General features: G+C 51.3%; 1 protein-coding gene across 14 annotated transcripts in view; it reads left to right on the forward strand.

Moving 5' to 3' along the window:
• KTN1 (kinectin 1) overlaps positions 1-12,406 on the forward strand; it is a 118,824-nt gene that overhangs the window by 63,143 nt on the left and 43,275 nt on the right. For 13 of the 14 annotated variants that reach the window (XM_064147949.1, XM_064148299.1, XM_064148262.1 and 10 more), the window contains 8 exons: positions 1,195-1,232; positions 1,794-1,884; positions 3,447-3,515; positions 4,566-4,603; positions 4,721-4,811; positions 9,072-9,140; positions 11,363-11,397; positions 11,537-11,627. In XM_064147949.1, the coding sequence (XP_064004019.1) occupies positions 1,195-1,232; positions 1,794-1,884; positions 3,447-3,515; positions 4,566-4,603; positions 4,721-4,811; positions 9,072-9,140; positions 11,363-11,397; positions 11,537-11,627 (522 nt within the window). The remainder of the gene's footprint in view (positions 1-1,194; positions 1,233-1,793; positions 1,885-3,446; positions 3,516-4,565; positions 4,604-4,720; positions 4,812-9,071; positions 9,141-11,362; positions 11,398-11,536; positions 11,628-12,406) is intronic. The other variant, XM_064148194.1, reaches the window with a different exon arrangement.

Here is a 12,406-nt window from a genome sequence, read left to right on the forward strand (position 1 = left end):
GTTGTAAACACTATAAAACCTCAGAGCCACTGAAGGTGCTTCCATGTGGAGCTAGGTCACAGAAATCATCTCAGAACGACCCTCACTTCTGTTGAGAAGGAGTAGAAATCATTCTGATGTGGTTGAGTGCTGTGTTCTCTCGACTGTGGGTGTGCTTTGGTGTGTTCTATTGGACATCAGACTGAAAATGTCTCATCTGGCTTTGCTTGAAAGGCTTTAACCCATTGGGTGAGGAGAGTAGTGAAGGAAGAGGCTCTCTGGATGTATACAGCATGCTTGTGACCGACTCCTCTCTCATCCTGGGCCTTTAGCAGGACTTGGAAGATAAATTCCTAGGGAAGTTTTAGCTCTGGGTTGCAGAAGGGGATGTGTGCTTGCATCCCAGGGGCTGTGGAAATGCAGGGCTGCTTTTTCCCTGTGAACAGAGGCTGTGAAAAGAGCACTCTGGGGAAGTGAGGTTCCTCTGGATGCTACTCCTCTGGGCGTGGGGACTGAAGGAAGAGTGATTGGGTCGTTAAGGAGCTCCTCGGGGGCTGGAAGTTCTGTTTGATACTGTTCTCTATCTTACTCAGATAAGGTAGTGTAGGAATTGCTGAAGGGTGAGGTTCAGGACTTTGGGGAAGGGTAAGGCTAAGAAGAAGCATCTCTGCAGCACAAATGAACATCAAGTTCTGCTACAGACATTGCCAAACTGGGTTTGAAACAGGCTGCTGAGGTCCCTTGATGGCTTGATAACAAGTTTGATGGGCCTCTCCTGCTCTCTTGTGGGTGACCACATAGCAGTAGGCTTTGTCCAGGAGTGAAAATGCCACCTGCTGATATTACACTGCTGCTTCTGTTCCTAACACAAATCCTGGTGCACTGTGCAAGGTTTTCATCTTTAACATTTGAGTCAAGCACTTAATCCCTGGGAGACAAACGCTGGTGATCCCTGTGGCTTGTTTGAATCTGTCTCAGAGGAGATAAAGTGGTTCATTTTCCCCCTTTCTGTTGCCTTATGCCCAGGGGAGGGAACAGTAGTGTGTGCTGGTGTTCCCTCTATGTTCCTTAGTCAGGAAATAGTTGGAAGTGCCCTGTGCCAGTTTAAAATAACAAGACAAACCTTACAGATGCTAGTCCTGCCTCACTGGTTCTTTGGCTTGCTTTAGTTTTGGCTGGGTTTAATTTAGTTATGTGTTTGTTTTCCTTCTGCAGACCTCAGCTTCAGTCCTGGCAGAAGAGCTACACAAAGTGTGAGTAGTCATTTCCTCTGTGAGGTGGTACAGGTGCTTCATGTGTGCCACTTCTCCTCCATGCCTGTACGGGAGGGACTGGTGAAGGAAGTGTTGCTCTTTGTAACTCCTCACCATGAGCTGGGAAACTGTTCCCTTCCATGTCTGGCCTCAGGTTTGGAGTCTGACCATGTCTCTCTGTGTTACACAAAAGCAGTGTCTCCTCTCTTGTTTCCCACTGCCTGTGGGCAGGGATCAGTGTGGTGTGCAGGAATGTGTGTGACCATGAGAACTCTTACTGGCTGGGCTTGGTGGCTGTGCCAGGAGATTGCTCTTTGGGGGATGGGGGTAGCTGTTGTGTTTCAGAGCTAAGAGAATGTCTCCTGAATTTTTGGCAAGCAAAGAGCATTTTAAAGGAATGGAAAAGCTTTTGGACTCCAAGTGTGCTGTCAGAGGATTTAGAGGAGGAGCTGGCCTTAAGGGCCAGCATCTATTTTGTGTTTGGCCTGATGCTTCATGTTCCACTTCCACCCAAGAAAGACCTTTTAGTGCTGTTAATGTCATCACTCCTTGTTTGTGCAGGATTGCAGAAAAGGACAAGCAGATAAAGCAGATGGAGGACTCACTAGGCAGTGAACATGCCAACTTAACCAGCAAGGAGGAGGAGCTCAAGGTACCATGAAAGCATGTGTAAATGCCAGCTGACACAGAGGGAGGCTTGCTGGCTGTGTGTACCAAGTGAAGCCTGCAAGGCTGCTGCTGCCTTTGGCTCTGGGAGCAGCTCTTTCAGCTATGAATCTGCTGGGTTGGGCCTTCTAGGCAAGGCCAGTGCTTGAGGCTGGAAAGCTGTCAGAGAATGCCAGCGTGGTAGGGTTTGCAGGGGACCTCTGACCATCATCTAGTCCAGCCCTCCTGCTAAAGTAGAGTTGCCCAGAACAGCTTGCCCAGGATCACATCCAGACACGTTTGGAATCCCTCTCAAGAAAGACCCCATAACCTCTTTGGGCAGCCTGTTGTGGTGCTCTGGCACCCTTTAAGGAAAGAAGTGTTTCTTCCTGTTCAGACAGCCCTTCCTGTGCTCCAGTTTGTGCCCACTGTTCCTTGTCCTGTCACTGGGCATGACTGAAAAGCATCATGCCCTATACTCTTGACCCCAGCTCTTTAGGTCTCTGTAAGCAAGCTCCTAGGAAGCTTGAGGCTTTTACTTTCTATTGCCCAAGTCATGGAATCATAGAATCAAGCAGGCTGGAAGAGAGCTCCAAGCTCAGCCAGCCCAACCTAGCACCCAGCCCTGGCCAAGCAACCAGACCATGCACTAAGTGCCCCAGCCAGGCTTGGCTTCAACACCTCCAGCCACAGAGACTCCACCACCTCCCTGGGCAGTCCATTCCAATGCCAGTCACTCTCTCTGACAACAACTTCCTAACAACATCCAGCCTAGACCTGCCCTGGCACAGCTTGAGACTCTGTCCCCTTGTTCTCTTGCTGCTTGCCTGGCAGCAGAGCCCAACCCCACCTGGCTACAGCCTCCCTGCAGGCAGCTGCAGGCAGCAATGAGCTCTGCCCTGAGCCTCCTCTGCTGCAGGCTGCACACCCCCAGCTCCCTCAGGCTCTCCTCACAGGGCTCTGCTCCAGGCCCCTCCCCAGCCTTGCTGCCCTTCTCCAAACACCTTCCAGCACCTCAACATCTCTCCTGAATTCAGGAGCCCAGAACTGGACACAGCACTCCAGGTGTGGCCTGAGCAGTGCTGAGCACAGGGGCAGAAGAACCTCCCTTGTCCTGCTGCCCACACTGCTCCTGAGCCAGCCCAGGATGCCATTGGCTCTGCTGCCCACCTGGGCACTGCTGCCTCAGCTTCAGCTCCTCTCTCCCACCACCCCCAGCTCCCTCTCTGCCTGCCTGCTCTCAGCCACTCTGGCCCCAGCCTGTAGTGCTGCTTTGGGTTGTTGTGGCCAAAGTGCAGAACCCTGCCCGTGGCCTTGTTCAGTCTCATCCCATTGGCCTCTGCCCACCCCTCCAGCCTGGCCAGGTCCCTCTGCAGGACTCTGCTACCCTCCAACAGCTCCACAGCTGCTCCTAGCTTGGTGTCATCTGCAAACTTACTGATGCAGGACTCAATCCCCTGCTCCAGATCATCAAAAACTAACCTGAAATACTTGGCACTGAAGAGTGAACTTACCTGACAGGCTGTCTCTGTGGAAAGTGCACATGTGTTTCTTCTCTCCTCTCTTCAGGTCTTACAAAACATGAACCTGTCCCTGAAGTCAGAAGTACAGAAGCTCCAGGCTCTGACAAATGAGCAGGTGAGGAAAAAAACCGAAGTGAAGGTTTAATTTTACTCTCTTCCTGCTGCCTATTTTGTCACAAGTGCAGATCTGTTGGCTTTAAGCAAGCTGTGGTTAAGCACCTTAAAGGTGTGAAGCTACTGAACTGGGCTAATACCTGATTCCCTGGAGGTCTTATAGCTGGTGGGAGTCCTACTTCTTGCCCTTCCTTCACCAGCAGAACGTTTCTTACTTGGTTATCTGAGTTACTGAATCCATTTGCTTGGTTGGTGTAGGTGTGGAGGCACACAGGGCACTTCACAGGAGTGAGCACAGCTCTGCTCGAATGTGCAGTGTTGGCAGGTGGCCTCCCTGGGGCCTTTCAGGTCTGCAAAAAGGCTGGGGAGGGATTTCTGAGGCTCTCAGGGAGTGCCAGGACTGGGGGGAATGGAGCAAAGCTGGAGATGAGTAGGTTCAGACTGGAGGTGAGGAGGAAGTTGCTGAGCATGAGAGTGGTGAGAGGCTGGAATGGGTTGCCCAGGGAGGTGGTTGAGGCCCCATGGCTGGAGGTGTTTGAGGCCAGGCTGGCTGAGGCTGTGTGCAGCCTGCTCTAGGGTAGGGTGTCCCTGGGCATGGCAGGGGGGTTGGCACTGGCTGCTCCTTGTGGTCCCTTCCAACCCTGACTGCTGTTATGATTTCCATAGAAGAATCCCCCTAAATAGCCTGGAAAGGCAGACACCAGCCCCTGCCTCACCAGACAGCTGTTCAGAACCAAACCAAATCTGCCACTCTCTTACTGCTGTGTGGCCACTTCATGATGGAGGTGGAAATGAAGTGTTTAATTAGAGATAATCCTGGTTGGCAAATGAATCTCTTGGAGAGCTTCTTCCTTTTGTAATTGCATGCTGGCCTGATATGTATTGGTGGTGTTAAAGTACATGAAGACAGGCTTACCCTTTTCAGTCCTGCTGGCAAGTCATGTGCTGAGAGGCCCTAATGACTTGTTTTAGCTTTTTAATATTGTGGAATGAAAGGTTGATTGAGTCATGTGATGCATCCTAAGTCTGTGTTAATCCTCTTTATATCTAGGCTGCTGCTGCACATGAGCTGGAAAGGATGCAGAAAAGGTAAATAGCTCTGGGATTTGATAAACAGTGTTGGTCAGGCTTTTGTGTTCCTTTGAATCTGTGCTTTTTGTTAGACCTGGCTGAGAAAACATAGTGAACTCTTCTGTCCTGTCTCAGTATTCACATCAAAGATGACAAAATAAGAAGCCTTGAAGATCAGCTGCGGGAAGAACTTGCTCAGATTGCAAACACAAAAGAAGAATTCAAGGTAAGAGGCACAAGAGCTTATTCTTGAGCTTACTTACAGCAAGTTTGCTGGACTGTGGGTGTTGTGGAGCAGTTCAGACAGTTGGCTGTGGGTACAGAATTGATTCTTGGGGGTTTAGGGTGAATTAAAGTGTTTAAAAGGCAAGAGCTGTGTGGAGCATCAGAGCAGCAGCAGCACTGTGCAGCAGAAGGAGGGTTGGGGTACCATAGAATCATAGAATCAACCAGGTTGGAAGAGACCTCCAAGATCATCCAGTCCAACCTATCACTCAGCCTTAACCAATCAACTAGACCATGGCACTAAGTGCCTCATCCAGTCTTTTCTTGAAGACCCCCAGGAGTGAAGTAAGGTGTCTGCAGTTGTTTTGCTGGACTGTGGGTGTTGTGGAGCAGTTCAGACAGTTGGATGTGGGTACAGAATTGATTCTTGGGGGTTTAGGATAAATTACAGTGTTTAAAAGGCAAGAGCTATGTGGAGCATCAGGGCAGCAGCAGCACTGTGCAGCAGAGGGAGGGATGGGGTAGCATGAGTGAAGTAAGGTGTCTGCAGTTGTGAGGTCTGGGCAATCTGGAAGAGAAGGTTGTTCAGTAAAATCTACTGCAGTTTCCCTTCATTCCCCATTCTGGTATGGCTCTGGAGGCCTTGCTGTGAGCCTCTGTTGTTGGGGTTATCACGTCAGCAGGTCTTACTTTTCTTCAGTTCAGGTAGGTATAAAAATGCTTAGATGCTTTTTCCTCTGCTGTTGCTCATAAGGCCACAGCTAAATTGCTGAAGCATTTAGCTCAGGCAACTGGAACTTAGTTCTACATAGTGTGTGCAGAGAGCAACTTCATTCCTGCTTGGCCTCTGACACCTTAGGCTTTATCTTCTGAGCCCTAGCTGTTAGACATAGACTCCTTCCTGAGAAAGGCCATGACTCCATCTCTTCACTCTTTGAGCCTGACTTAGCTACTGCTGCTCTTGTGATGTTGCTGGTGGAAGGTCACTCACATTGAATCTCCTAATGTGAAGTTGCTAGTGAGGAGCAGAGCACAGGAGTAGTAGAGGCAGTGTGCTTTTGTAGGGGAAGCCATGACTCCTGAGTCTCCTGGAGCTCTTGGAAGATGGTAGCAAGCAGGTAGTAAATGCCATTGAAGTATTCAAGTGGCACTTTCAAGGCTCTGTGGTTTCTCTGAGTTACCAGATAATAGAGGGAATAACTCTTCTTAATGGATAGGAAACACATTACAGAATCATAGAATCAAGCAGGTTGGAAGAGAGCTCCAAGCTCAGCCAGTCCAACCTAGCACCCAGCCCTGGCCAAGCAACCAGACCATGGCACTAAGTGCCCCAGCCAGGCTTGGCTTCAACACCTCCAACCACACAGACTCCACCACCTCCCTGGGCAGCCCGTTCCAATGCCAATCACTCTCTCTGACAACAACTTCCTAACAACATCCAGCCTAGACCTGCCCTGGCACAGCTTCAGACTGTGTCCCCTTGTTCTGTTGCTGCTTGCCTGGCAGCAGAGCCCAACCCCACCTGGCTACAGCCTCCCTGCAGGCAGCTGCAGGCAGCAATGAGCTCTGCCCTGAGCCGCCTCTGCTGCAGGCTGCACACCCCCAGCTCCCTCAGCCTCTCCTCACAGGGCTGTGCTCCAGGCCCCTCCCCAGCTTCGTCACCCTTCTCTCAACACCTTCTAGCCCCTTGACAGCTCTCTTGAATTCAGGAGCCCAGAACTGCACTCAAGTGCAGCACTCAAGGTGTGGCCTGAGCAGTACTGAGCACAGGAGCAGAAGAACCTTCCTTGTGCTGCTGCCCACACTGCTCCTGAGCCAGCCCAGGATGCCATTGGCTCTGCTGCCCACCTGGGCACACTACTGGCTCAGCTTCAGCTACTCTCTCCCAGCACCCTTAGGTCCCAGAGCATCCTCAGAGCTCCTGACAGCCTTCAGAAGGAGCAGAAGACAAAAAGCAGAGAGCAAGCAGCAGGCAGGAGCCACATCCTGGCACCACTCACATTATGTAGAGATTCAGTTGAGTTTGCAATAAAGGTATCAACTGACTTGTCAGTGGAGTGTGTGCTGGGTAATGGCTGTGTGAACAGTGTGGAAAGGGGAGTGGGAAGAGGTGGCAGGCCTGAGTCAGTGGGCAAGTCTCAAATTAATGACACTCTCAGGCTTTCAGCATGGTGGAATATTTTACAGTGGCAGCCAAAGTGGTGAAGGTGAATAGGAGGAGGAATAATCTGATTTTTCCTTTCATGAGATGGTTTCTGTAGTAACTTACCCAGGGAAAACACCTGGGAGGTGGTGTGGATGCTCATGTGCCAGTATCAACTCAGTGCTAAGTAGTGGCAGAACTCATGTGGCGGTAACTCTGGCAGCTCTTGGGAAGTGAGTAGAGATTGTCATGATGATTATGATACAGTGGAAATCCATAGTGTGCTCTCAGCATGAGTATTATGTGCCCTTCTAGTATCTTCCTGCTGTCTTTGATCCCAAACACAAGCCAGACCAACTCTGCTAAATGCTTCCACCTGTGGAAGTGCTGCTTTTATCCTGGACACATGAAAAGAGAGAAAAGCCAGGCTGAAAATAGAGCAGTTAAAAAAGTTCATTTAATCCTCACCATTGCTGCTCCTCCCTGCTTGTGCAGTCCCTGCAAGGCTTTGGGTCTGAAGCACACATCCTGTGTCCTGTGTTTTGCTGTTGTGAAGCACTAAGCAAGGCTTTAAAAATACTTTGTAAAGCAAAAAGCAGTGATAAAGAGGATCTTAAAATACATAGGAGGAGTTGCAGAGTGGCCAGCAGGACAAGGGAGGTTCTTCTGCCCCTGTGCTCAGCACTGCTCAGGCCACCCCTTGAGTGCTGTGTCCAGTTCTGGGCTCCTGAATTCAGGAGAGGTGCTGAGGTGCTGGAAGGTGTTTGGAGCAGGGCAGCAAGGCTGGGGAGGGGCCTGGAGCACAGCCCTGTGAGGAGAGGCTGAGGGAGCAGATGACACAAAGCTGGGGGCAGATGTGACTGAGTTGGAAGGCAGAAGGGCTCTGCAGCGGGACCTTGACCGCCTGGACAGATGGGCAGAGTCCAAGGGGATGGGGTTCAATAGCTCCAAGTGCAGGGTGCTGCACTTTGGCTACAACAACCCCATGGAGAGATACAGGCTAGGGTCAGAGTGGCTGGAGAGCAGCCAGACAGAGAGGGATCTGGGGGTACTGATTGATACCTGCCTGAACATGAGCCAGCAGTGTGCCCAGGTGGCCAAGAGAGCCAGTGGCATCCTGGCCTGCATCAGGAATGGTGTGGCCAGCAGGAGCAGGGAGGTCATTCTGCCCCTGTACTCTGCACTGGTTAGACCACACCTTGAGTGCTGTGTTCAGTTCTGGGCCCCCCAGTTTAGGAGGGACATTGAGATGCTTGAGTGTGTCCAGAGAAGGGCAACGAGGCTGGGGAGAGGCCTTGAGCACAGCCCTACGAGGAGAGGCTGAGGGAGCTGGGATTGGTTAGCCTGGAGAAGAGGAGGCTCAGGGGTGACCTTATTGTTGTCTACAACTACCTGAGGGGTGGTTGTGGCCAGGGGGAGGTTGCTCTCTTCTCTCAGGTGGCCAGCACCAGAACGAGAGGACACAGCCTCAAGGCTGTGCAAGGGGAAATTTAGACTCGAGGTGAGGAGAAAGTTCTTCCCTGAGAGAGTCATTGGACACTGGAATGGGCTGCCCGGGGAGGTGGTGGAGTCGCCGTCCCTGGGGCACTTTAAGGCAAGGTTGGACGTGGCACTTGGTGCCATGGTCTAGCCTTGAGCTGTGTGGTAAAGGGTTGGACTTGATGATCTGTGAGGTCTCTTCCAACCCTGATGATACTGTGATACTGTGATACTATGAAGTTGTTGTCAGAGAGAGTGATTGGCATTGGAATGGGCTGCCCAGGGAGGTGGTGGAGTCTGTGTGGCTGGAGGTGTTGCAGCCAAGCCTGGCTGGGGCACTTAGTGCCATGGTCTGGTTGCTTGGCCAGGGCTGGGTTCTAGGTTGGGCTGGCTGAGCTTGGAGCTCTCTTCCAACCTGCTTGATTCTATGCTTCTGTGGCAGCAGCTGAGTTTCTCATGAGATCTTAAGGCCAAAAGTGGGAATACAGAAAAGCTAGAAAGAGGAGACAGGGCTCTGTAGCTTCCAGAGAGCCTGCTGCAGTGACTTCTGTACCATTTAATTACCTCTCTGCCATTATGAAAATGCTGCAGTTGGAGCTTGCAGTTCTAAACTGATTAAAAGCTTGACTTTCCTTCCAGGTTCTCAAGGATCAAAACACAGCTCTGCAGGCTGAGGTTCAGAAGCTGCAGGCTCTCCTGTCTGAGCAGGTACAGCCAGTGCTCACTGGCATTCTACTACACATCTTCTGTCCTTTCCCATTTCTTTAAGCTGGCCCTAGGCTCCTTCCATGGAGCATTCAAGGAAGGCAGTTGTGACTAGGTCTAGTCCAAAGGGTCTGAATAAAATGTAATGTCTTTTTGGTTTTGTTTTCTCTGAGGAATGCTTGCTTAATGCAAGCCAGAACTTAGTTCTGCAACCTCACTCACTTTTATTGGTCTTTTTCTGCCATAAAAACTCACATGGCCAACCAGCCCTTACTGGGCCATGGAGAGACCAGAGCAAGGTCTCTATCCATACATTGAGACTGCATGGGGCACTTAGTGCCATGGGATAGGGCTGGGTGCTAGGTTGGGCTGGCTGAGCTTGGAGGTCTCTTCCAACCTGCTTGATTTTATGATTCCACTCCATCACTGGCTCCAACACACACCTCCAGCCACAGAGACTCCACCACCTCCCTGGGCAGCACATTCCAATGCCAATCACTCTCTCTGACAACAACTTCCTAACAACATCCAGCCTAGACCTCCCCTGGCACAGCTTGAGACTCTGTCCCCCTGTGTTGCTGCTTACCTGGCAGCAGAGCCCAACCCCACCTGGCTACAGCCTCCCTGCAGGCAGCTGCAGGCAGCAATGAGCTCTGCCCTGAGCCTCCTCTGCTGCAGGCTGCACCCCCCCAGCTCCCTCAGCCTCTCCTCACAGGGCTCTGCTCCAGGCCCCTCCCCAGCCTTGCTGCCCTTCTCCAAACACCTTCCAGCACCTCAGCATCTCTGGTAGAGCTCCTGTGAACACCACTGGCTTTGTACCATCATGGAACGAGAAAAGTTTCCTAACACACCAGACAAAGCCTTGCAAGACAGGAAACTTAATTCATTTTCTGTGCTGATGTCTGCTAGTGAGCAGCTTCTCCTCTGGTGAGGAGCCAGATTTGCAGCCTGATTCCCCTGGATCTGGCTGATCTGATGTCCTGTCTGAGATAGGCTGGGTGATTGTTTTATTGGTTTTTTTCTTGGCGGCTGATTCATGTTTCTCATGTGGTGTCTTGCAGTGTTGTGTTGATGAATCAGAAAGGTTTGCTTAGTGAGTACCAGGCTGGGCTTGTGGCTTCAGTACATGTCCAAAAGAGGCTGATGTCTCAGGTACTGAGCTGGCTGCTGTGCAGGTTGTGCCAGGGGAGGTCTAGGCTGGATGTTAGGAGGAAGTTGTTGTCAGAGAGAGTGATTGGCATTGGAAAGGGCTGCCCAGGGAGGTGGTGGAGTTGCTGTCCCTGGAGGTGTTCAATCATAGAATCATTCAGGGTTGGAAGGCAGCACAAGCAGCAGCCAGTTCCAACCCCCCTGCCATGCCCAGGGACACCCTACCCTAGAGCAGGCTGCACACAGCCTCAGCCAGCCTGGCCTCAAACACCTCCAGCCATGGGGCCTCAACCACCTCCCTGGGCAACCCAGTCCAGCCTCTCACCACTCTCATGCTCAACAACTTCCTCCTCACCTCCAGCCTCACTCTCCCCACCTCCAGCTTTGTTCCATTCCCCCAGTCCTGGCACTCCCTCACAGCCTCAAAAGTCCCTCCCCAGCTTTTTTGTAGCCCCCTTCAGATCCTGGAAGGCCACAAGAAGGTCACCTGGGAGCCTCCTCTGCTCCAGTCTGCACAGCCCCAACTCTTTCAGTCTGTGCTCACAGCAGAGCTGCTGCATCCTCTGAGCATCCTCCTGGCCCTGCTCTGGACACACTTCAAGCATCTCCACATCCTTTTTGAAGGTGTTCAGGCCAAGCCTGGCTGGGGCACTTAGTGCCATGGTCTGGTTGCTTGGCCAGGGCTGGGTGCTAGGTTGGCCTGGCTGAGCTTGGAGCTCTCTTCCAGCCTGGTTGATTCAATCATTCCCTGCTGCACAGTGCTTGGCATGCTTCATTCATTAGGATCCTGTGTCCCACAGCACCTTGTCACCAGAGCTTTTCTAATCCATTGCTGTGTCAAGGCATTTGGGCTGGATCTGTAACTCCTCTGAAACACCTTTTCAGCATGAATATTAGAGACACACCCTGTGAGGGCATTCTCCCCCTTCTTTATAGTCCCTTCTGGAGTAGTGTGGCAGCTAATCTTCTGGTTAAGTTGATGCTCTCTGCTTCTTTCTGGGTTTAGAATCCCAAACCATTATTGATCCAGTTAATCATCACCCTGAGGCTTTTGTTTGTTTTTGTTTTTTTAACAGGCAAACAAAGACTTGTTAGAGCAGATGGAGAGAAGGTAAGGAAGGTTTTTTGTTTCTGACTTAGAGGCTAAGTGAAGATCTGGTTTTTGTTCTTTCCAAGGCTGCTGTGGGTGGCTAAACTGCCTTGAAAGCCTAACTCTTTTTTCCCTTATACTCTTGACTCTTTTTTTTCAGCATGAGAGAAAGAGATGATAAAATCAAGACAGTTGAAGAGCTGCTTGAGGCAGGACTCATACAAGTGGCTAATAAAGAGGAGGAACTGAAGGTAAAATCTCTCATGCTATCTTTTTACAGTGGAGTAGAGATTAAGTGCTCTCCTGTGAAGTGCTTGTTTGGGGGCTCATAGTGCAGTCTGAGATCATTCCCTTTCAACAGGTAAAAGCATCTTGTAGAGACAAGGTTAAAATCTTTCTGCTGAGCAGGAGCATTGATGGTACACAGTGAGAGCTTCCCTCTGCTCAGGCCATGCTGGATTTTGCTGGCATGTGCACCTCCTGCTGCCTTTTGAATAGATACACCTGCAGAGCTGTGTGCTTGGCCTGATCTGCAGCACATCATAGAGCCAGTCAGAGATGGAAGGGACCACAAGGAGCAGCCAGTTCCAACCCCCCTGCCATGCCCAGGGACACCCTACCCTAGAGCAGGCTGCACACAGCCTCAGCCAGCCTGGCCTCAAACACCTCCAGCCATGGGGCCTCAACCACCTCCCTGGGAACCCCTGCCAGCCTCTCACCACTCTCCTGCTCAACAACTTCCTCCTCACCTTCAGTGTGAATCTCCCCACCTCCAGCTTGGTTCCATTCCCCTGGTCCTATCACTCCCTGATAGCCTAGTTCTTTATCCATCTCTGGTCCCCCCATCAATCCTGTGTGCCACCAGCTTGGAGACCAGGATGTAGTGCAGGACAGTGTCAAAAGGCTTGCTCAGGTCCAAATTCTCTCTGAATATGCTGTAATGAATAATTACAGAGGGCAGCCAGGAAGAAAGGGACCTGGGAGTGCTGATGGACAGTAGGTTGAAGCTGAGGCAGCAGTGTGCCCAGGT

The sequence above is a fragment of the Pogoniulus pusillus genome, chromosome 1 (genome assembly GCF_015220805.1).
Source record: "Pogoniulus pusillus isolate bPogPus1 chromosome 1, bPogPus1.pri, whole genome shotgun sequence".
Classification (NCBI taxonomy): Eukaryota; Metazoa; Chordata; class Aves; order Piciformes; family Lybiidae; genus Pogoniulus; species Pogoniulus pusillus.